The following is a 25,316-nucleotide window of genomic DNA, read 5'->3' on the forward strand; positions in this document are numbered from 1 at the left end:
AAAAGACAATCAAAAAAAGACTGAAAGGTAGAAGAGAGTGAAAGCCAGACTGGCTAAGCACCTCCAGACTGGGGGAACAACATGGCAGTAACTTCCTGAGATTTCTTTTTAACTCTCTGATATCTGAAAGCTGGACCCTGGAGAGGTCTGCTGTGTGGAACTAAGACCAGAAATAGGAATATTAATATAAATAGGAATACAGTGGGAAGGAGACGGGGAAGGAAGGAAGGAAGGAGGAAAGAAGTCCAAGAAAAGCCTGCTGTCTATGGCCCAAGGACCAAGAAACAAGCAGCCCAGCAGACTTAGCAGACAGTCCCATCTCCCCATGCCCCACTCCAACCCAGCAGCAACAGGTAGGCTTGTATCACCTGAACTATGATGCCAGCAGAAACCAAGCAGAATCCCAACAGGTTTGGCATCTCCCTGTCCTCCAGCCAGTAGCAAAAGGAGACCTAGGTCCACCATCTTCTAATTCTCCTGTGGTAAAAGGCAGCCCAGGTAGGTACTTTCCTTCCCCAGTGGCACTGGCAAAAAATGAATGGGAAGTCCACCAGCACTGAGAAATCCAGAGAGTAGGTCCAAGGAAATGTTCTCCATCCTAGGAGTCCAGCATCTTACCTAGATGCAGCAGGAGGCCTAGAAAAACATTTTTTGCCCCCATGAATGCCATCAGCAAGAATCAAGTGGGTGACCCACTGACACCAGCTGGTCCCAGGGCAGGTCCAGGGAAACGTTCTCTACTCTGTGGGTTAGTATCTCTCCTTTCCCGAACAGCAGCAGCAGACTTTGAGGAAGACCATTTCACCCACATAAGCAGCACCAACATTGAAGTACACCAAAAGCAACTCCTCTGAAAACTAAATTATCTTTGGGATCACAGCCACATAAGTAGGTCAGAACCTATATGGAAAATCTAAATAGAGCAACTGCCTGCTAAACGAAGATTATAAATAGGAATCAAAGTATCGTAATATCCAAAATGTCCAGAATATAATCAAAATTCATTTTTACCACCAAGAACCAGGAAAATCACAAATTCACTGAAAAAAGACAATCAACCCACAATCTGGCTGTGGTTGCTCACGCCTGTAATCCCAACACTTTGCGGGGCTGAAGTGGGTGGATCACTTAAGGTCGGGAGTTCAAGACCAGACTGGCCAACATGGTGAAACCCTATCACTAATAAAAATACAAAAAATTAGCTGGGCGTGATGGCACGCACCTATGATCACAGCTACTAGGGAGACTGAAGCACGAGAATTGCTTGAACCTGGGAGGTGGCAGTTGCAGTGAGCCAAGAGACAGCAAGCGCGAGAGCGAGAACAAGCAAGTGAGCGAGAGAGAGAGAGAGAGAGAGAGAACAATCAAATGATGCAAAAAAGATGAGTCAAATTCAAAGAAATAAAGGCTGAAAACGTCCCAAATCTGACCAGATATAAACTTATAGATTAAAGAAGATTAGTCAGCTCCAAACAGAATAAACCCAATGAAATCCATATCAAGGGCCAGGCACAGTGCTCACGCCTGTAATCCCAGCACTTTGGGAAGCCAAGGCAAGTAGATCACTTGAGGTCAGGAGTTCAAAACCAGCCTGGCCAACATGGTGAAACCCTGTCTCTACTAAAAATACAAAACAATTAGCCAGGCGTGGTGGCACACACCTGTAATCCCAGCTCCTTGGGAGGCTGAGGCAGGAGAACTACTTGAACCCAGGAGGTGGAGGTTGCAGTGAGCCGAGATGGCGCCACTGCACTCTAGCCTGGGTGACACAGCATGACTCCATCTTAAAAAAAAAGAAAAGAAAAAAGAAAGAAATACATACCAAGACACAACACAATCACATGCCTACAAAACTTGTAACTGTCTACTGGTATCAAATTTTTACCACTGTATATGAGGTTCTAAAAGCTAAAGACAAAGAGGAATCTTGAAAGCAGAGGGAATAATGCCCTACCCATAAAGGAACATCAAATTGAATGACAGCTGATCTCCCACCTGGACATATGGGGGCCAGAAGGATGTGGCACAACATTTTGTAAGTGCTGAAAGAAAAGAACTATAAAGCATGAATTCTATCTGGTTCAATTATCCTTCAGGAATTAATGGAAAATAAAGACATTTTCAAGTGAAGAAAACTAATAGAATTTGTCACAAACCAACCCACCCTCAAAGAATGGCGCATTCTACAAACACAAAGGAAATAGCAGGAAATGTCTTGAAAATTTATGAAAAAAAGAACAGAATGGGTAAAAATAAAGGTAAATATAAAATACTATCATTCTTTTGATGAGTCTCTAAATCATATTTGATGACTGAAGTAAAAATTGTAATTCCACGTGCTGTGATGCTCAGTGTATGTAAAGGAAATAGTTAAATAACTGTATTTTTTAAATGAAGAGGGTAAAGTGAACTAATAATACTTCACTTACAGTGGTTAAAATTTGATACCAGTAGACTGTTATAAGTTATGTATGTGTACTGTAATGCCTAGAGCAACCACTAAGAAAACTATACAAAGTAACATACTCAAAATACTCTAAATAAAGTGAAATTCTAAACCATGTTCATGTAACCCATAATAAGGAAAGACAAGAGAAACAAGAATAAAGTGAAAATAAATAATAAAATTGCAGACTTAGGGTGTAATAGATCAGTATCAGCTTTAGGTATAAACTGTCTAAATAAACAAACAAAAATAGTGGATTTTCTTTAATGACCCAATTATATGATGTCTACAAAAAATTCACTTCAAAAATAATGACATAGGAAGGTTGAAAGTGAAAGACTGATAAAGAGGCCAGGTATGGTGGCTAATGCCTATAATCCCAGCACTTTGTAGAGTCAAGAGGGGAGGATCAGGCTTTGAAGGGCCAGGAGCTGAAAAACAGCCTGGGCAACATAGGAAGATCCTGTCTCTACAAAAAAAAAAAAAAAAGAAAAAAATTAGCTGGGCATGGTGGTGTGCAACTATAGTCCTAGCTACTCAGAGGGTGAGACAGAAGGATTGCTTAAGCCCAGGAGTTCAAGACTGCAGTGAGCTATGATCATATCACTGTACTTCAGCCTGGGCAACAGAGTGAGACCTTGTCTCTTTAAAAAAAAGAAGAAGAAAGAAGAGGAGGAGGAAGAGGAAGAAGAAAAAGAGGAGGAGGAGAAGAAAAAGAACTATTCTGTAGGAGAAGCTATATAAGATAATCTTCAGACCAAAGAAAATTACTAGGGACAAAGAGGAATCTTTCATAATGATAAAGGATCTATCCACCAAGAAGATGTAGCAATGCTAAGTGGACATGCAACAAAATCCAGTGTGATACTGGTAAAGGCACTAAGAAATGGGAATGGAAACTGAAGGGGTAAGAACTAAATCAGAATAAGAATTTAAACAAAATATCTGTCCTTTTTGATATTTCCTATTGGCCTCTTTCTGCTATTGCATTCCATGAGGTTCTGTCCTTGACATTTCGCTTTTCTCTCTACCCATGCTGCCTCAGAAAGCTTAACTACTTTTATGGCATAATTTTAATCATGAATTATTTAAGATCTTCCAAATTTGTATTTTCCATTTCCCATTTGTTCAACTGGCTTTGAAGACACTTCAAACCAAATGATCTCCTGACAAATCAAACTCAGTAGGTCCAAAACTAAATTGACTACCCTAGTTTCTAATGGTGTCACCAATTCTTTTTCAATAATCCAGATCCAAACCTGTTTTCAATTCATCCTGCAATATAAACTCTGCAAATTCTGTTAAGTGTAGCCACTTTACCCGATATGCAAATTATCTTGACTCATACTTTGAACCCAATTTGAAAAGAAGCTCGGCAGTCACTTTCTGCTTGTTATGACATAGGACCCAGAGGTTTGCCAATAAAAAAATAAGAAGTCAGGGCAACTAATATGAAGCGACCATTTCAATACAATATGAATCAAACATGGACATAAATATTTCTTTCATTTGCCTCCTCTTCACCCTATTGATGAGGAAGGGATTCCTGCCTGATGGTTCTGGATTGGCTAAATACAACACTGGACAGATAAGACTGACAGCAGTTTATTAGTCACATATACTCACAGCCTGGGGAAGAAAGACACCAGGCCATGCAGGGCCACACAGGGGTTGTACATGGTAACAAAATGAGTAAGCAGGAACTATAAGAGGTAGGCTGGTAGTACCAAGAAAAAAGGGTAATTTCTGATTTCTGTAGGAGGATGTGACTAATTGTTTGACTAATTTCACAGGTTGGCATGGGACTGAAACCCATTAGGTTGAGTACCAGGTAGAATACAGTTGGTCTTGTTGATAATAAGAACTGGCTGTATAGGAAGCCTCTCCCACTGACTGGAGGGTATATCTGGTAAGAGCAGGTAAACTTGTGGTTAGGCCTTTTGAGGACCTCGTAGTTTCAGATGTCAAGACTGCACATAATAATAAATCTTAACGTCAGGCCATACACCACAATACTATTCTGAGTGATAACTGAGGAGCTCAGGATCTTACTGGTAGAAATGAGATGTATCATTTTAACCAACACTTAAAATGGTAAAACTCGATACATAAGGTAACAAGGCAGAACAGAAGGGATGTCATGGGAGAAAGGCTGCACAAGAAAGAATACAAGAAGCAACCTATCTCCACCCAGTCCCCACTTATAGAGTGGAAGATGTATCCCAAGTTAAGAATACTAAGCTCTAATCGCCCCTACCCCAGCTCACTTGTAGGTGGAGTGAGGGTCCACTCCAGGAGAGGCAATCTAAGAAGAACACGAATTAACTAGTACCCCATTCAGTACCAGGATCACAGAAGGGGTGTATTAGTCAAGAGAAGTAGGCGAATGAAACCTGCCCCCAGATGTAAAGCAGTGCTGTGAAGCTTCTGCCCAGGAGAGGCGAGTCATAAGAACAGAGAGCTCCACGCATCTCCATAAGGGGAATGACTTTATTTGAAACAGAGCATGAAAAACTATAATTCATCATATCCGTTCCTCAGTGTCAGGAGGAAAAAAAAAAAATCAGGGATTCTATACAGGCTGACAACATTATAAAATCATTATTACTAACCTAATCTGACTTCCCAGACTTACCTACCAATCCTTCTGCTTTCCCTTTGTCAGCTCCATCTCGTATTCACTTCATTACAAACTATAAGTCTTCACCAAGCCACTCTCCTCAAAGCCTCTAACTCACCTCCACCACTACTCACCTCCCTCAGCAGATAATCTTGCTTTTACCTCAAAATTCATTCCTCTCAATTTCCTCTCTACAAACTTATTTGCATCCACTCTTGCCATCTTGAGATCAATCAATTCCTTTTTCCCTTCAAGTCACACAAAGGAATAAACAGATTCTAACATCAGGCTCCTCCATATAATTCAGTTCTAATTACTGTCATGTAGAATGTGATGAAAAACCAAATGATTCCTCTAATAAAAGATTAGGGGATCTGTGATGGTCTGAATGTTTGTGCCCCCCTTGAAAAGTATAGATTGAAATCCTAATGCCCAAGGTGATGAAATTAGGAGGTAGGGCTTTTGGGAGGTAACTAGATCATGAGGACAGAGACCTCATGTTTGGGATTAGTGCCCATTACAAAAATGACTCCAGAGAGATCCCTTTCCCCTTCCACCATGAGAGGACACAGAGGAACGTGTCATATCTGACAAACAGGCCCTCACAAGACACTGATTTTGCCAGCACTTGATCTTGGAATTCCCAGCCTCTAGAACTGCAAGAAACAAATTTCAGCTGTTTATAAGCCACACTTAAGGTATTAAGGTATTTTTGTAATAGCAGTCTGAGGAGACTAAGACAGGATTTATAAACACATCTAATCTGAAGCATTATTATTACAGATATTAAAAAATAAAAAATTAGACCTAACAAGGTCTAATTTTTCACAAGGTAGCCATGAGGGGAACATTTACTATCTCCTTTTTCTACATACCTGCTAAATGTTTAGGAGTCTTTGGCACAGTGTCAGGAGACATCCTCAACATTCTGAGGTCTGAAGAGTGATATTCCGACTCTCTTGTTGGCTTATGTGGAACAAATGAAGGCAATAAAAATGAAAAAGACTCATTAATGCCCAGATTAGAATGACCCACCTATCAAGAAATGAAAAAAATGAGGCATTAATTTCAAACTTCATCTGCTAAAAATAACCCCTCATTTTTATAAAGATGAATACTAAGCAGTTATACTAGTTACTTAAGATCATAATCTCAAACCTTCTGAATTCATATATAGGTCATACCTTGTTGGGTCAACTCTCAGAAGACTCTAAATCATCCTGAGGGCTTAGAAATCTGTCTATATAAATATTATAGACAGTATGTCTAGAAGTGCTCTGTTACTCAGAAGTTTGCTCCTTATGAACATTGGAGAATTTGAACCATGGTATTATTCTTGAGAAGCTCAGGTATTTTTTTTAAGGTAGAGAGGTGCACTATGGGCAAGAAAGAGTAAGAAGGAAAAAGAAAACAGAAATATTTTCTAGAAACTCACAAATGTTTAGAAGAAAAATGAGAGCATCAAAGAACTATAACTGTGATCAGTTACCAACAAGCATAAGTCCTCAAATTTCTTGAAACAAAAGTAGTGGAGACTATAAATTGGCAGTGAAGTAGAGGTTAACTGCTCAAAAAAAAAAGTTCCTAATCTTTCATCAGGTCACAAGTCCTTACTAAAAAGGAAATTAGAAACCATTATTGGTGACATTAATATCTAAACATGTATAACTTTTCATCAAATTCACAGTACACCCACACGTAAAAATATATATCATTTTTAGGTATCTTTATTTTCCTAAAAAGATTATTTCGGTCATATCTTCTCAGGATGAAGTCTAAAAATGCAAATAAACATGAATTCTTCTATCCTCTTTCATCAATTTTTCATTGCGTAGTAATAAACACTCTTAGGAAGTCAGCAGAGTGTGGAAATGAACATTCTACATCTACATCAACTGCCCAAATAGGTTTCTCTACACCAGTATTTTTAAACTGGTAGAGATTTTATACCCACCAAGGGACATTTGACAATGTCTGAAAACATTTTTTGCTGTCATAACTTGTGTTGGGAAGGCCTCTATTCACTAAATATTCACTAATATTTAGTGAATAGAGACCAGGGATGGATGCTACATAACATCTTACAATATGCAGGAAACACACCTCCCACCATAACAAAGATTTACCCAACTCAAATGATAATGGTACTAAGAAGCCCTGCTTTCCCATAGCACAAAGTTCTTGGTTTTCAATTACCTCACTCCTACAGGAAACTTTTCTGAAGCACAGCTTATATGTATACACATATATACATACACATACATATACGTAAATATATGCATATATAATATACAGTCATCCATCACTTAATGACGCGGATATGTTCTGAGAAATGTGCTGTTAGACAATTTTGTTGTTGTACAAATATCACAAAGTGACTTACACAAACCTAGATGGTGTAGCCTACTGCTTCCAGGCTAGAAAACTATCAGCATACTACTGTTCTAAATACTGTGGGCAACTGTAACACAATGGTAAGTATTTGTGTATCTAAACATAGGAAGGGTACAGTAAAAATACAGTATTTTAATCTTATAGGACTACCATCATATATGCAGTCTGTCATTGACTGAAATATGTGGCATGACCATATATAATACATAGATGCTTGTGAGTGTGTATTTATAGTAGCTTTTTTTCTACAGTTTTCAAACACAGAAATAAAGAAAAATTTTTATTACAATCTTGACGTCAAAAAAAATTCATTATGTCAAAGTTTCAAAATATAGAACTATTAGAGCAGGTAATACAAAAGAAAATGTAAAATGAAAAGTATGAGAAGTATTTATTTAAGAAACCAGCAGATCTTCATTGCTAACTGAAAATGGGAAGAACCAGGAGAAAAAGAAATCAAGATTAGTTTATCTTCCCAATGTTTAATCAGCAACAAAGAAAGAATGAAGATGACCAAGAAACCAGAAAAATATTAATATCTCTCATAAAAACTCAGGAACTGTACAAGTCAGTCTAATTTTAGGAAAAATATGAGTTATTTCGCTATAGGCAAGTTGAATTTGGGGTGATGACAATGTTCACAAGAAAACTTCATGTAAAATAAATTAGATATATATTAGGGTATAAAAACAGAGGTGATAATCATTCACACAGAGATAGGCAACTAGGTCTCCAAAGGTAGAGGGGGCATGAAGGGGATAGAAAAGAAATTTAAGGCTTAAACCTTAAATAATTTTTAGAGTTAAATGGCCAAAACAAGAGGTACTAAAATAGCATATTAGGCCAGGCGCAGTGGCTCACACCTGTAATCCCCACACTTTGGGAGGCCAAGGTTGGTGGATCACCTGACGTCAGGAGTTCAAGACCAGCCTGGCCAACATGGTGGAACCCCGTCTCTACTAAAAATACAAAAAACTAGCCAGGCATGGTGGAAGGCACCTGTAAACCCAGCTACTCAGGAGGCTGAAGCAGGGGAATTGCTTGGACCCACGAGGTGGAGGTTGCAGTAAGCTGAGATCATGCCATTGCATGCCAGCCTAGACAACAAGAGTGAAACTCTGTCTCAAAAAAAAAAAAAAGCATATTAATTGTGTGCTGCTAACAAGAACAAGAAGAAAGAAATACAAAATCACAGAAAGTAGGAAACCACCAGAGATTTTAGAAGTCTAGAATTAGTAAAGTGAAGAGAACTAACAACAAGGCACTATATAAATGCTATATAACTTGCCCCATTTAATACTACAATGTATGAGGTTGAATTTTACTATTCCTATTTCCTTATGCAGATCAAGAAAGTGATCCTCCAAAGTCATTTGCTCAAAATACAAGGCTAACAAAGTAACTGAACTGAATTTTGACTGCAAATCTCTATGTTCTTTTCACAGTTCCCAGCTGCCTCATGCACATGTGGATACCCAAATAAGCATTTATAATGGGTAGATATAAAAGTGAACCAAGCAAGTATGAATGACTCTTCTGTGACATAGATGAGGAGAGTAAGGAAGAAACCAAGGAGTAAGCAAGCCCCTGAAAGCAAGCTGAGCCATGCAAAAAAAGTGCTACCCCATCTGGCTCCTTGCCTTTTTGATATTGAAATTAAATAACTCCTAGATCACAGAATAGAGCTAAGACTGAAAGACAATATAGGGAATAACAGCATATTCCTTAGATTGAAAGAATATACTTAAGGCTACATTCAAGGACAGATTAAAATTTGGAGCTGTGGTCAAAGGTAGTCTCTGCACATTAACTGAACCTATATAACTTCATTTTTAAAATACATTTTATCTACAAGAAAGGTTGATGTAAGTCACAAAAATAGTATTAAAGATTTAGAGCACTTTAAAAGTTGTTACTTTGTTTCTCATTGTTATTGAACTCGACTTTAGGCAATCTCCGTTGAAACCTCCACTCTTGCCAAAATAATTCAAAATCTTAACCTTGGTTTCACAAAGAATAGTTAAAAGGTTGGGGGGGCAGTTTATGGTATGGTGGTTAAGTACACAGATATGGAGAGATCCAAGATGGCCGATTAGGAGCAGCTCAGGATTGCAGCTCCCAGTGAAAGCGCGGAGGGTGAGTGGACACCACATTTCCAGACAGATTTTTACTGCCCACAGACCAGGAGATTCCCAGGTGGAGGAGCCCCACGGGTCACCAGCGCAGCTGTTTTCACCGGCGCAGCCGGTGCGGCTGTTCTGCGGTGCCCCAGCATGGCGGTTCTCCATATAAAATACACGGGTCCAGGTGCCGTTTTAGCAGGCGATTGGAGCTCCATGAAGGCAGAGTCACCCGTTCATCTGATTAAAAAGGGGACTGAAACAGGGAGCCAGGCCAGGAGATTCCCGGGCAAAAAAGCACCACAAATATCAACGCCGCTGTTTCAGCCGGTGCAGTGGGTCGCCGCACAGGAAATCACACAGATCCCAGCACCTTTTCAACAGGTGACTGGAACACCTGGGAGACAGTCGACCATTCAACAACAACAACAACAACAAAAAAGGCTCTGAGGCAGGGAGCCAGGTGATCAGGCTCGGCTGGTCTCACCCCCACAAAAAAACAGCAATCGGAAACACTCTGGATTGGGAGTTTCACAGCAAGCACAGCTGAACCCAGGACAATCCAGTTCTCTGGGGGAGGGGCGTCCACCATTACCAAGGCAGTCCACCACTACGGACGTAGTTTGCCATTGCTGAGGCAGCCTGCCATTGCCGAGGCAACCCGCCACTACAGAGAGTCCGCCATTATAGAGGTGGGCCACCATTGCTCAGGCAGTTCTAACTACACCCGTATAAACAGGACTGCAGGGAAATTCACACGGCAACTGGGCGGAGGCCACAGCAGCTGAGCAAAGCCTCTGCAGGCAGACAGTGACACTCTAAGCTGCCTCCTCGCTGGGCAGGGTAGCCCTGAAAAAAGGCAGCATCACAACAGAAATTCATAAATAAATCCCTAACTCCCTGGGACAGAGCACCTGGGGAAAAAAAAAAAAAGCCGGGGCGGGGGAGTCTATAAGTTCTGCTGCAGAAGACTTAAACGTACCTGCCCAGCAGCTCTGAATGAACAACGGAGCTCACAGCTCAGCACTTGAGCTCCTATAAAGGACAGATTGTCTCCTCAAGCAGCTCCCTGATCCCTGTATATCCAAAGAGTCACCTCATAAAGGATAGCTCAGACTGACATCTGGCGGGTATCCTTCTGGGACAAAGACAGTAGAAGAAGAAACTGGCAGCAACCCGTACTGTTGTACACCCGCTGCAGGTGAGCCCCAGGCAAGCAGGGCCTGGAGTGGACCTCAGCAGTCCTACAGCAGAGGGGCCAGACTGCTAGAAGGAAAACTAAGAAACAGAAAGAAATAACTTCATCATCAACAAACTGGACGTCCACTCACAGACTCAATCAGAAAGTCAACACCTACAAAGATGACAGGTAGGTAAATCTACAAAGATGGGAAGAAACTAGCGCAAAAAGGATGAAAACACCCGAAACCAGAATGCCTCTCCTCCTACAAGGGATCACAACTCCTCACCAGCAAGGGAACAAGGCTGAATGGAGAATGAGTGTGATGAATTGACAGAATCAGGCTTCAGAAGGTGGGTAATAAGAAACTTCTGTGAGCTAAAAGAACATGTACTAACCCAATGCAAAGAAACTAACAACATTGAAAAAAGATTTGATGAAATGCTAATGAGAATAAACAACTTAGAGAGGAATATAAGTGAATTGATGGAGCTGAAAAACAACACGAGAACTTTGCGAAGCATACACAAGTTTCATCAGCTGAATTGACCAAGCAGAAGAAAGGATATCAGAGGTCGAAGATCAACTCAAAGAAATAAAACGAGAAGGCAAGATTAGAGAAAAAAGGGCAAAAAGGAATGAACAAAGTCTCCAAGAAATATGGGACTATGTGAAAAGACCTAATCTACATTTGATAGGTGCACCTGAATGTGACGGAGAGAATGAATCCAAGCTGGAAAATACTCTTCAGGATATTATCCAGGAAAACTTCCCCAACCTAGCAAGGCAGGCCAATATTCAAGTCCAGGAAATACAGAGAACACCATAAAGGTTTTCCTCAAGAAGAGCAACCCCAAGGCACATAATCGTCAGATTCACCAGGGTTGAAATGAAGGAGAAAATGCTAAGGGCAGCCAGAGAGAAAGGTCAGCTTACCCACAAAGGGAAGCCCATCAGACTCACAGCAGATCTCTCAGCAGAAACCCTACAAGCCAGAAGAGAGTCAGGGCCAATATTCAACATCCTTAAAGGAAAGAACTTTCAACCCAGAATTTTATACCAAGCCAAACTAAGCTTCATAAGTGAAGGAAAAATGAAATCCTTTGCAAACAAGCAAGTACTCAGAGATTTCATCACCACCAGGCCTGCTTTACAAGAGCTCCTGAAAGAGGCACTAAACATAGAAAGGAACAACCAGTACCAGCCACTCCAAAAACATACCAAACGGTAAAGAGCATCAACACAATGAAGAAACTGCATCAACTAACAGGCAAAACAGTCAGCTAGCATCAAAATGGCAGGATCAAATTCACACATAACAATATTAACCCTAAATGTAAATGGGCTAAATGCCCCAATCAAAAGACACAGACTGGCAAATTGGATAAAAAGCCAAAACCCATCGGTGTGCTGTATCCAGAAAACCCATCTCACATGCAAGGATACACAAAGGCTCAAAATAATGGGATGGAAGAAAATTTACCAAGCAAATGGAGAGCAAAAAAAAGCAGGAGTTGCAATTCTCGTCTCTGATAAAATAGACTTTAAACCAACAAAGATCAAAAGAGACAAAGAAGGACATTACATAATGGTAAAAGGAGCAATGCAACAAGAAGAGCTAACGATCCTAAATATATACACACCCAACACAGGAGAACCAAGATACATAAGGCAAGTTCTTAACGACTTACAAAGAGACACAGACTCCCACACAATAATAGTGGGAGACTTTAACACCCCATTGTCAACATTAGACAGATCAATGAGACAGAAAGTTAACAAGGATATCCGGGACTAGAACTCACACCTGGACCAAGCAAACCTAATAGACATTTACAGAACTCTCCACCCCAAATCCACAGAATATACATTCTTCTCAGCACCACATTGTATCTACTCTAAAACTGACCACATAATCGAAAGTAAATCACTCCTCAGCAAATGCAGAAGAACAGAAATCATAACAAACACTCTCTCAGACCACAGTGCAATCAAGTTAGAACTCAGAATTCAGAAACTAACTCAGAACCTCACAGCTTCATGGAAACTCAACAACTGGCTCTTGAATGTTGACTGGATAAACAATGAAATGAAGGCAGAAATAAAGATGTTCTTCGAAACCAACGAGAACGAAGACACAACATACCAGAATCTCTGGGACACATTTAAAGCAGTCTCTAGAGGAAAATATATAGCAATAAATGCCCACATGAGAAGTAAGGAGAGATCTAAAATCGATACCTTATCGTCAAAATTGAAAGAGCTAGAGGAGCAAGATCAGAAAAACTCAAAACCTAGCAGAAGACAAGAAATAACTAAGATCAGAGCAGAACTGAAGGAGATAGAGACACAAAGAAACCCTTCAAAAAAATCAATAAATCCAGGAGCTGCTTTTTCGAAAAGATCAACAAAATAGACCACTAGCCAGATTAATAAAAAAGAAAAGAGAGAATAAAAAAAAGATGCAATAAAAAATGATAAATATTTAACATCCTTAAAGAAAAGAACTTTCAACCCAGAATTTCATATCCAGCCAAACTAAGCTTTATAAGCAAAGGAAAAATTAAATCTTTTGCGAGCAAACAAGTACTTAGAGACTTCACCACCACCAGGCCTGCTTTACAAGAGCTTCTGAAAGAAGCACTATACATATAAAGGAATAATCAATATCAGCCTTTCCAAAAATGTATCAAAAAGCAAAGAACACTAACACAATGAAAAATTTACACTAACTAGCGGGCAAAACAGCCAGCTAACATCAAATGCCAGTATTAAACTTATATATATTCTAATTGGATAAAAAGCCAAAACCCATCGGTATGCTGCATCCAGACCCATCTCACATGCTACGATACACAAAGACTCAAAACAAAGAGAAGGAGGAAGATTTACCAACCAAACAGAGAGTAAAAATAAACAAATAAACAAAAAGCAGGAGATGCAATTCTCGCCTCTGATAAAGTAGACTTTAAAGCAACAAAGATCAAAAGAGGCAAAGGACATTACATAATGGTAAAAGGATCAATGTAACAAGAAGAGCTAACGATTCTACAGATCAACGAGACAGAAAATTAACAAGGACATCCAGGACTTGAACTCAGACCCGGAACAAGTAAACTTAATAAACATTTATAGAACTCTCCACTTCAAATACACAAAACATACATTACCACCTCACACCTATTCCAAAAGTGAATACATAATTGGAAGTAATTCACTCCTCAGTAATCGCATAGCATTTCATAGGTTTAAATGAAATATTGGTTGGCTGCTTGTTTGTTATTTTCTTGCCTTATTCCTTCCTGTCTACATCATAAAGTATAATTATTAGTATAAAAGGGGTTTTCAATACCCATCACTAAACTGCATTCTAGCCTGGGCAAGAAAGCAATACTCCCATTCTCTCTCTCTCTTTCTCTTCCTTTCTTCCTCTTCCTCATTCTTTTTTTTCTTTCTAAAAATATAAAAATAAATAAATTTAAAAAAATGATAAATGGGATATCACCAAAGATTCCACAGAAATACAAACCATCATCAGAGATTATTACAAAAAACTCTATGCACATAAACTAGTAAACCTGGAAGAAATGGATAAATTCCTGGACACTTGCATCCTCCCAAGCCTAAACCAGGAAGAAGTCAAAACCCTGAACAGACCAATAACAAGGTCTGAAGTCGAGGCAGCAATCAAGAGCCTACCACCCAAAAAAAGCCCAGCCCAGGCCCAGATGGGTTCACAGCTGAATTCTACCAGACACACAAAGAGGACCTGGTACGATTCCTTCTGAAACCATTCCAAACAATCCAAAAAGACGGAATCCTTCCCAAATCATGTTATGAGACCAACATCATCCTGATACCAAAATCCGGCAGAGACTCAACAAAAAAAGAAAACTACAGACCAATATCCATGATGAACATAGATGCAAAAATCTTCAATAAAATACTGGCAAACCGATTGCAAAAGCACATCAAAAAGCTTATCCACCATGATCAAGTTGGATTCATCCTGGGGATGCAAGGCTGGTTCAACATATGCAAGTCTATAAGCATAATTCACCACATAAACAGAACCAAAGACAAAAACAACATGATTATCTCAACTGATGCAGAGAAGGCCTTCCACAAAATTCAATAGCCCTTTATGCTAAAAAGCCTCAATAAATTAGGTATTGATGGAACGTATCTCAAAATAATAAAAGCCATTTACGACAAACCAACAGCCAATATCACACTGAATGAGCAAAAACTGGAAGCATTCCCTTTCAAATCTGGCACTAGACAAGGATGCCCTCTCTCAGCACTCCTGTTCAATATAGTACTGGAAGTTCTAGCCGAGCAATGAGGCAAGAAAAAGAAATAAAGGGTATTCAAATAGGAAAGGAGGAAGTTAAATTGTCTCTATTTGCAGACGACATGATTGTATATCTAGAAAACCCCATCATCTCAGCCCAAAATCTCCTGAAACCGATAAGCAACTTCGGCAAAGTCTCAGGATACAAAATCAATGTGCAAAAATCACAAGCATTACTATACACCAATAACAGACTTAAAGAGAGCCAAATCAAGAACAAACTGCCATTCACAATGGCTACAAAGAGGATAAAATACCTAGGAATACAACTAACAAGGAACGTAAAGGACCTCTTCAAGGAGAACTACAAACCACTGCTCAACGAAATAAGAGAGGACACAAACAGATGGAGAAACATTCCATGTTCATGGTGAGGAAGAATCAGTCTCGTGAAAATGGCCATACTGCCCAAAGTAATTTACAGATTCAACGCTATCCCCATCAAGCTACCAAAGACCTTCTTCACAGAACTGGAAAAAACCACCTTAAACTTCATATGGAACCAAAAGAGAGCCCGCATAGCCAAGTCGATTCTAAGCAAAAAGAACAAAGCTGGAGGCATCACACTACTGGACTTCAAACTATACTACAAGGCCACAGTAATCAAAACAGCATGGCACTGGTACCAAAACAGACATATAGACCAATGGAACACAACAGAGGCCTTGGAGGCAACACAACACATCTACAACCATCCAATCTTTGACAAACCTGACAAAAACTAGCAATGGGGAAAGGATTCCCTGTTTAATAAATGGTGTTGGAAAAACAGGCTAGCCATGTACAGAAAGCAGAAACTGGATCCCTTCCTGACACCTTACACTAAAATTAACTCCAGATGAATTAAAGACTTAAGACCTAACACCATAAAAGCCCTAGAAGAAAATCTCTGCAAAACCATTCAGGACATAGGTGTAGGCAAGCACTTCAGGACCAAAACACCAAAAGCATTGGCAACAAAAGCCAAAATAGACAAATGGGACCTAATCAAACTCCACAGCTTCTGCACAGCAAAGGAAACAGTCACTAGAGTGAATCGGCGACCAACAGAATGGGAAAAAATTTTTGCAGTCTACCCATCTGACTAAGGGCTGATATCCAGAATCTACAAAGGACTAAAACAGATTTACAAGAAAAAAACAAACAAGCCCATTCAAAAGTGGGCGAAGGATATGAACAGACACTTTACAAAAGAAGACATACATGAGGCCAACAAACATACGAAAAAATGCTCATCATCACTGGTCATTAGAGAAATGCAAATCAAAACTACATTGAGATACCACCTCACGCCAGTTAGAATGGTGATCATTAAAAAATCTGGAGACAACAGATGCTGGAAAGGATGTGGAGAAATAGGAATACTTTTACACCGTTGGTGGGAGTGTAAATTAGTTCAACCATTGTGGAAGACAGTGTGGCGATTCCTCAAGGACCTAGACATAGAAATTCCATTTGACCCAGCAATCCCATTACTGGGTATATATCCAAAGGATTATAAATCGTTCTACTATAAGGACACGTGCACATGAATGTTCATTGCAGCACTGTTTACAATAGCAAAGACCTGGAACCAACCCAAATGCCCACCGATGACAGACTCTACAGGGAAAATGTGGCACATATACACCATGGAATACTATGCAGCCATCAAAAAATGATGACTTGTGTCCTTTGTAGGGACATGGACAAACTGACACAAGAACAGAAAATCAAACACCGCATGTTCTCACTCATAGGCGGGTGTTGAACAATGAGAACACATGGACACAAGGAGGGGAGCATCACACACTGGGGTCTGTCAGGGGGAAATAGGGGAGGGACAGCAGGGGGTGGGGAGTTGGGGAGAGAGAGCATGGGGAGAAATGCCAGATATAGGTGATGGGGAGGAAGGCAGCAAATCACACTGCCACGTGTGTACCTATGGAACAATCTTGCAAGTTCTTCAAGTGTACCCCAAAACCTAAAATGCAATAAAAATAAATAAATAAGGAAAAAAAATACAAAAATTAGCCAGCTGTGGTGGTAGGCACCTGTAATCCTAGCAACTTGGGAAGCTGAGACACGAGAATTCCTTGAACCTGGGAGGCAGAGGTTGCAGTGATCTGAGATCATACCACTGCACTCCAGGCTAGGTGACAGAGCAAGACTCTGTCTGAAAAAAAAAAAAAGAGGGTGATTATTACTGATTCATGCTAAAACATGGATAAACTTTGAAAACATTATCTAAATGAAAGCCAGTTCAGAATAGGCAAATGTATATAGATGGAAAGGAGATTCGCCAGGGCTGGGAGGAGGGAGAAATTGGGAGTGATTGCTAATGGCTCTATCTTTTGGGGGTGATGAAAAAGTTCTAGAATAGAAAGTGACAACGGTTGCACAAACTCATGAATACACTAAAAACTGAATTGTACACTTTAAAAGGTGAATTTTATGATATATTAATTATGTAAATAAAAAACAAAGAAAAATATAGTACATAGATATGGTTAGTTTCAAATACTGGTTACCCCAATTGCTCAAAAACGATGAGCAAGTTCCTAAATCTTCTAAGTGTCAATTGTAAAATGAGGATGATAATGACCTCCAATAATTCTATTTAATAGGATTGACAGAGGACAAAAATGAATTGATATATACATGTTACCTCTTAGCATAGTACTTGAGCAAAGTGTTAACTATCATTTTCATCCCTACTGTTACCCGATTAAAATTAAAGAATGCCTAGTTTAGAATACTAAAGAAAATAAAACTAACCTAATGAGTCTGTTTAAAAAATTGAATTAATGTAATAAATTATAAATAAAAGTTTATCATATCTTTGTTCATTTTCTACCAACGGTCTGAACCTAAATGTCTAAATGTAGTTGTAACCCAAGGTAATAGAGCTTTACAAAAATATGCCAATCTTATACATAGAAAACAGGAAGAGAGAAGTAACATTAAGTACATCACTATTTTATTTAACTCTGTTTAATGAATAACAGGATATAAGGATATATCACAAGGAAGTGAGGCTCACCTTGGGACTTACAGAACCAGACAATAGAAGAGGATATTCAGTGGGACCAGAGGAACATTAATGCCAAGGGATCCAAGGATCCAAGCAAATAAAAGCCTTCTATAAAAGAAAGGCTGACACAAAATTTTTATAACACCCTAGAGGTGCCAGTTTCTAGTACACATATCCAATGGTAATAATTATATAAATAGAGAGAGGGAAGGAACATGTATATACATCACTGTGTGGCTCATCTGAGAAAGAGATAGTTCCCTTTGGAGAGACACTGGCCAGTTTGGACGTTAAGCACTTCATTATCCTTCCTGGTAAAACATGGGTCTTCTAATTTTCAAGACAGCTCTGAAGTCAAGTCTTTCAATAGCTTCTAAACACACATACTTAAATGTTCCAGGGACTGTTTCAAGGATTGTACATTGAAGACCAGAGGGAAGAATTCAAAGTACAAGCTTTTGAATGTTCACACAAATAAGTCTAATCTTAACACTGTCTATAAGTTTTAACACTGTCTAAAGTTTCTTGCTGGCACAACTAAGAAGCGTTAGGCTGCCTCAATATGAAAAGCCTGGGAGCCCCATGGGATGGCCTTTTACAAAACACCACAGAACTAAGTCTTACAATCTACAAAATAAAAACATTTCTTTTATACCAACCTCTAATGGAACATATTCCTGGATATCAGATGAACAGGTACAAGTTATAAACTGGTACTGAAGGATATAAATGGGCCCCCCCTTTTTTTTTTTTTTGAGACAGAGTCTTGCACTGTCGCCCAGGCTGGAGTGCAATGGCACAACCTCGGCTCACCACAACCTCCGCCTCCCAGCTTCAAGTGATTCTCCTGCCTCAGACTCCTGAGTAGCTGAAACTGAGCCACCATGCCTGGCTAATTTTTTATATTTTTGGTAGAAACACAGTTTCACTATGTTGGTCAGGCTGGTCTCAAACTCCCGACCTTGTGATCAGTCCACCTCAGCCTTCCAAAGCGTTGGGATTACAGGCGTGAGCTACCACACCCAACCTGAGCCCATTTTTCAAACAAAACATTCCTCTCTCCACCCAGAAGAAATTTCAGATTAAAAAAACTTACAGGCTTTTCAATATTGCTTTCCTTCTCGGATGGAAGTTGTAAAGTAGGTTGCCGGTGCAGGGAGCTGTCATTCATCTCTAGGTCATCATGAAAATTCTCTAAAGCTGCTAGCTCAATGTACTGACCAGCCAAATCACATTGGTCATGTACCTGGGAAATAGCAAAAAGTAAAATAAAAACAAACAATACCATTTCCTGAAACAATACTGAGAAAGGCCATGTTTCTTACAACTATCATTTTATTGTGTCTCACCTTTCTTTGTAGTTCAGCAACTCTTTCACTGAACACAATATTTTCATTTAGGCTACAGCATTCAGCATCACCATCCAGCGTTATGACATCAGACTCAGCCTTCCCCTGTAGGCCCTCTACAAAATAGAAGTCATTTGCATAATTGTATATATAGTAAAACTAGACTCTGCTCCCATAGGCCAAATAATTTCACCTTGGTATCACCTTTCAGTAATGTCTCTTGGGTGACTGCAATTAATGATGCATCACTAGTCAATGGTAAAGCACTTTGTGACTTTGCATCACACGCCACCAAGTTTGCTGAAAAGCTGCTTCCTACAGCTGCAGGCGGACCTTCAATGGCATTACTACAGTTAACATCCTTACCCAAATTAAAGTCTGAGTAATCTGCAACTTCTTCAAAGGTTGGCTGCTTTAAATCTTGTAAAACCAAAGAGTCTGAAGTTAATACTTTCACATAATACATAATATCTGAAGATCCTACCTTCTCTCCAAGGTCAAGAGAAGGAACAGACTTTATTTTCCCAAAGGGAGGAAATGATTTATTGCTTACATCACACTGAAATGAAGCTGACTGTGTTTTGCCAAGACCAACAGCCTGATTGTAAGATTTTTCACTCAAAGAAGCAGATGACTTAAGCTCTGGAATAACACAAAGTGGCTCAATAAACATTTTCTGAAGAGCATTAGGGGGTGATTTTAAATTTGGATGCCAGTATAGAAAGCTATCATCATCATCCTTTTTATCCAACAATAGTTTTGAATCCGCTGATTCAAAACTACTGCCCAGGAGTAGACTGATGGCATGGATGTTTAAGCCTATCAAAGAAAGAGTTTTCATCATTATCATTTAATGAAGAAAGATCTAGATTTTTTGGTTCCCTCTCTTGGCTGTCATCTGCTAAAGATTTACTGATATCAGCTTGGATTTTATTTACCATACTGTCTTTCTTAAAAGGCTCAATAGAGGCAATAACTGCCCCAAAGGCTACATTTTCAGTAGCATCAATATTTTTATCACCAAAAAAAGAAGTTTCCTTTTGGTTTCTCTCCTCTTAAAAATACAGTTATTCTGATGTCTCATACAAGTTGGATTTAACGGTTGGAGGAAGACCACCAGAAGCCACCACTTTAGAGCTATCATGTGCCCTGGAGAGTACATGTCCCTCTGAAACTTTTACAGAATTATCAGGAGCTATAACATTCCTAATGTACTCTATTTCTGAGGATGTGGGTTGCACTTCTGAAGATACTAAATTATTTCTAGTCTCCATTAGTTCAAAACATTGAGATGATTCTTTCTGCAAATCTTCATTTCTTTCATAATTCTCCAAATAATCCATCTCTTGTTTTGCCTCAATCTCAGCTGGAGCCCTTAAATAAACATTCTCAAAATAATGACTATCCGAAGTCAAGGGAACCCCTTTTCCTCTTCTTTCCAACAAACAATGCAAGAAAGAATATGACAAATTTATTATTATGATGAAGAGCAACTTCACATGGAAAGGAAGCATGGTCCTTACTGATTACACATGCTTCTGGGTGGTGTAAAGTTTCCTCTTTGTTCCATGGCACATAGGAAAAGGGGACACTAAAATTCTTACTTCCCTTGGAAATTTTATTTTTATCAATTGTGTCAAATGAATCTGAAAAAGAATCAGGGTACTTACTGGTTAAATATGTTTCTGTCTGCCTAGGTAAAGCTTTCTGTTTCCAATACTGCCCATATGAACAAGCAGTATCAAAATGGTCGCTTCTTTTAGTAGCTATGTTTTCATCAGTTATGTCAGATGAAGTTGCAACTGAAACTTGATCTTTATCAGCTAAATTGGTTTCAGGCTGCTGTGTATCTTTTTGTCTCTCCCATGACATATATAAACAAAGAGTATCATAACTATCACAGTCTTTGGGAATTTTCAGTTCATCAATAGATAAAATCGTCTCTTCATTATTCCCTTGTTCAGAAGGTAAAAAAGGGCACTGAGACCCAACAGCTGTGCTGCCTATAAGTGGGTGCTGAGATACACTAAAGCAACTGCTCGCTAAGTCTGAAGCTACTTCTGCAGTAGCCTGAAATAAAGCTTCACTAACTTCCGATGGTCGAGAAAACCACTCAGTGTCTTCAGGCTTATCAGCAATTTCCCTGAAAATATATAGTTAAAAATAAATAAATAACACATTAAAAACATTTAATTTTTAAGTACTAACACAAAAATACATATGCCATTGAAATCAAGTTTATTTGAAAAGTGTATTGAACAACAAAGCTCTCCTAATTTCAGACTCCTTTAAGATGGCTAATGACTGAACAAAGCAAATTCTTTGTAACCAAAAGGTGAACTACCACCCTATGACCCTAATATTATCTCAGGCTTCTCCTAAAGCAATAGACACAATGTGATTTTCATAACGACACCTACCATGATTTTTCATTTAACCTGCATTAACTTTTTTACTAGTCATTTATTATGCTCTTGAAAATCACGCAAGGCCAGGCACAGTGGCTCGCACCTGTGATCCTAGCACTTTGGGAGGCTGAGGCAGGAGGATCGCCTGAAACTAGGAGTTCAAAACAAGCCTTGGCAACACGGCAAGACCCTGTATCTACAAAAAAATTAAAAATTGGCTGGGCATGGTGCACATGCCTGTAGTACTAGCTATTGAGGAGGCTAAGGTAGGAGGATTGCTTGAGTGCAGAAGTTAGAGGTTACAGTGAACCATGATGGCACCACTGCACTCCAGCCTGGGCAACAGAGCAAGACTCCATCTAAAAAACAAACAAACAACAAACAAAAAGAGAAAGAACACCACTCAAGAAGCGATCTATTACGAAAACACAACAGTAACTTAATCATTAGTTGATGACTTAATGTGTACAGATCACTTTTCATAAAAGTGATACAAGGTAATATATAGTATAAGGACAGGGGTTACTTTTTGCTTTCTAAACATCTATAGTTTTTAATTTAAGGTGGGTTTTTTTTTTTTCACTTCTAAAAGAGGAAACCATTCTTGAATAATTCCAAATATGTTTTTTGAACATTCCAGACTTTTCTCCCATTATGACTATTCTAAAGGACATGAATTTGGAGTATCTGTTAATTTGCATATGTCTGTTTATAAAAAGCTTCTTACTTCATATTCACACCTCCTATAAAGTAAGGAGAGCTAACTGGTCTCATTCAATAACAGCTGAATAAAATCAGAGTGCCAAACAAGTTAGTCACCTAGAAATAAATGCTTTTTGCAGAATAAAGGTGAGAGGGAGGAGAGAGATGATGGGCAACAGATGGGGAGGTTTATAAGAAGGAAAATCTAGTGTGCCTTCTAAATTAAAATATGCCTGAAATACCTGAATACATTAGAAATACCTGAATACATTAGGAATTATTTTTAAACAAACTACAGTCATCTGATTCATCTCTACACGTTACTCTGCCAAATTAATATGCATCAAGTCTTAGTATAGGACTTCGTTACCTTCAGAGTGTGTGCTAAGAGTATCTAAGTCCCACATCAAAGTCCTGCCTTGGCCTGAAGTCACTAATATTAGTAACAACATAAAACAAGAAAGGAGAAAGGTTACATGCAAATGAATCATCATCCTACCGCAGAGGTGCAAAACTTAGTTCACTTTGATGAAATAAAGAATCAGGTGTAAATTCTTGGTCTTGTGTCAAACATGTCAACAAAGGCAAATCAGGAGAAGCAAAGCTATCTTGTATGACTGTAAAGGTTCAAATATAAAAATGCTGAGTAATGCTGAAAATCAATGATTTACTTAAATACTTTAAAGCACCTATATATGCTACCATATGGAGAATTCTACAAGCATTATAATAATAATGTAAAAGTAACAGCAGTAGCAGCTACCATTTATTGAGAGCCTGACAAGGTCCAGGCACTTAACATACACTATTTCATTTAATCCTCATGACAACCTTGAAAGATAGGTATTATTATACATATCTTACAGGTGAGGAAACATGATTACAAAACTTACGAAGCAGTAACTTGTCCACATTCAAGTAGCTGAAATGCCAGAGTGAGATTTGAACCCAAGCATTCCAACTTTTAGCAAATGCTCTTACTATCATGTCAAAGTACGGCATAGAAGCTCCTGAGCCCTAAGACACTCTTACGGGGTACCTAGTGTCAAAATTTTATTCAAAATAATATTAAGATATCATTTGCCTTAATCACTCTCATTCTCTCAAAAGGATACTGTGACATTTTCCAGAAGCTACAGAACGTAAGATACGGCAACAGATTGAATACAGAAACAGGCATAAGAATCTTGCTGTCTTCTATTAAGTCAAGACATTACAGAATTGTTTAAGTAAAACATGGCCATACTTCTACACATTTTTGTATTGGAAAAGTTCTTTTTCTATAAAATATGTACTCTTTCAATGAATTAATAAATACATATTTAATTTTTCAGTTTTAATTTCTAATGTGGGAAATATCAATAACCCAAACAAACAAAAGCTCTTTGGAGTTGTCAGTGATTTTTCAATGTGTAAAAGAATTCTGTTACCCAAAAAGTTTAACTGCTGCTTTAATGAAAAAACAAAAAAAAATTCTTGTGATTTCCTGAATGTTGACTTAAATCATTTGTATTTTAATCAGTATACTTTCTTGATTTCAGAATGATGTAACAAAGTGTACAAAGTGTACTGTGTACAAAGTGAGGACTCCTCTCTCACACCACTGTTCCCCCTGAAATTACTGCAAACCAAGGGTTCACAGATCTCACCATGTTGTCATCTGCCCTTCACTTGGTCAAAACATGTACTGTCACTGCTCACATACCCTGCACATCTTCCATGTAATTTATCACCCTCTTGTTTTAATCTTTGATCTATCCACTTCCCATCTAAATTATCAATTCTGTGTCTACTTTATCCATAGCTATATCCTCAGTGCCTAGCAAAGTACCTGCTACATTTAATAGGTACTCAAAACAGAGTTATTTACTGAATGAATTAATTAAAAACAAGAAACTGATATATAACAATAACCTTTGCCACCAAGGAACATTGGTATGGTTCCTCTTTGGCCTTGGCACAGAGAATCAGTCTTAAACCTCCATAACAGTTCTTCACCCGTCTAAAAATCATGAAGAGTTTTTAACAAATCCCCAAATACACTAGGGCTAATGCTACAAGGGGGACCTTTGGGCAAGTAAAGCAATTTTCCTATTTCCAGTTAATTGTAGGCTGAGTATTTAAAGAACCTGAAAGTCTTTTCTCAAAAAAATTAGAGTTATCCCTTACCAGGTTTCAAAACCTACAGAAATCCTCAGTACCTAAAATAGCTATTTAGGTATAAGTAAGGAATAGTAAGTAACAAGTAAGTTATAAGCAGCATTTCAGCATCTCCTTAAATATTTAAGAATATTTCAGGTTGGAGTTGGACAGTTAAATCAGGTAAATGGGAAAACGTATTTTCCTAAAGGAGCGCGCCAAAACTGAAGAGTTAATGATTCTTAAGTGTACAACATTATCTGTGTTTGTGTGTGATGGGAAGGTGGTGTATTTTATTTGCCATGCCTTTTTTTTACAGCTTTCAACTGCTTCTTGTTTCCTCAAGTTTGGACATCTGTTACTGGCTTGGCTCCCTCTTTTTTGAGGTATCTAACCATTTTGGCACCAGCCATCATCAATGACATTTGCCACTGGTGAGAGCCTAATTATCAGAATGTTAGTACTTACACATAATAAAACAGCAATGATAAAATGTCCTCTGCCTATCAGATGCAGGAATCTACTCCAATAATTTAAAATGTTCTGCCCTGTCTATAGTAAATGAGACAGTAGAATAAAACTTTACATTAG

The 25,316-nt window shown here is 38.7% G+C and overlaps 1 protein-coding gene across 3 annotated transcripts in view; it reads right to left on the reverse strand.

Moving 5' to 3' along the window:
• The window catches only part of LOC105706663 (centrosome-associated protein ALMS1-like), a 103,547-nt gene that overhangs the window by 6,245 nt on the left and 71,986 nt on the right, over nucleotides 1–25,316 (reverse strand). Inside the window, exons 12-14 of one of the 3 annotated variants that reach the window (XM_064372083.1) lie at nucleotides 19,477–19,592; nucleotides 19,224–19,373; nucleotides 6,226–6,442 (exon numbers count right to left, since the gene is read on the reverse strand). In XM_064372083.1, coding sequence (XP_064228153.1) covers nucleotides 6,425–6,442; nucleotides 19,224–19,373; nucleotides 19,477–19,592 — 284 coding nt within the window. In that variant the 3' untranslated portion in view covers nucleotides 6,226–6,424. Of the gene's footprint in view, nucleotides 1–6,225; nucleotides 6,443–18,137; nucleotides 18,531–19,223; nucleotides 19,374–19,476; nucleotides 19,593–25,316 lie in introns of those variants that run through there. The other 2 variants (XM_064372081.1, XM_064372082.1) reach the window with 2 other exon arrangements.

Source organism: Aotus nancymaae, unplaced genomic scaffold (assembly GCF_030222135.1).
Source record: "Aotus nancymaae isolate 86718 unplaced genomic scaffold, 86718_ANA_hifiasm-v0.15.2.pri h1tg000338l, whole genome shotgun sequence".
In the NCBI taxonomy this organism is placed as follows: domain Eukaryota; kingdom Metazoa; phylum Chordata; class Mammalia; order Primates; family Aotidae; genus Aotus; species Aotus nancymaae.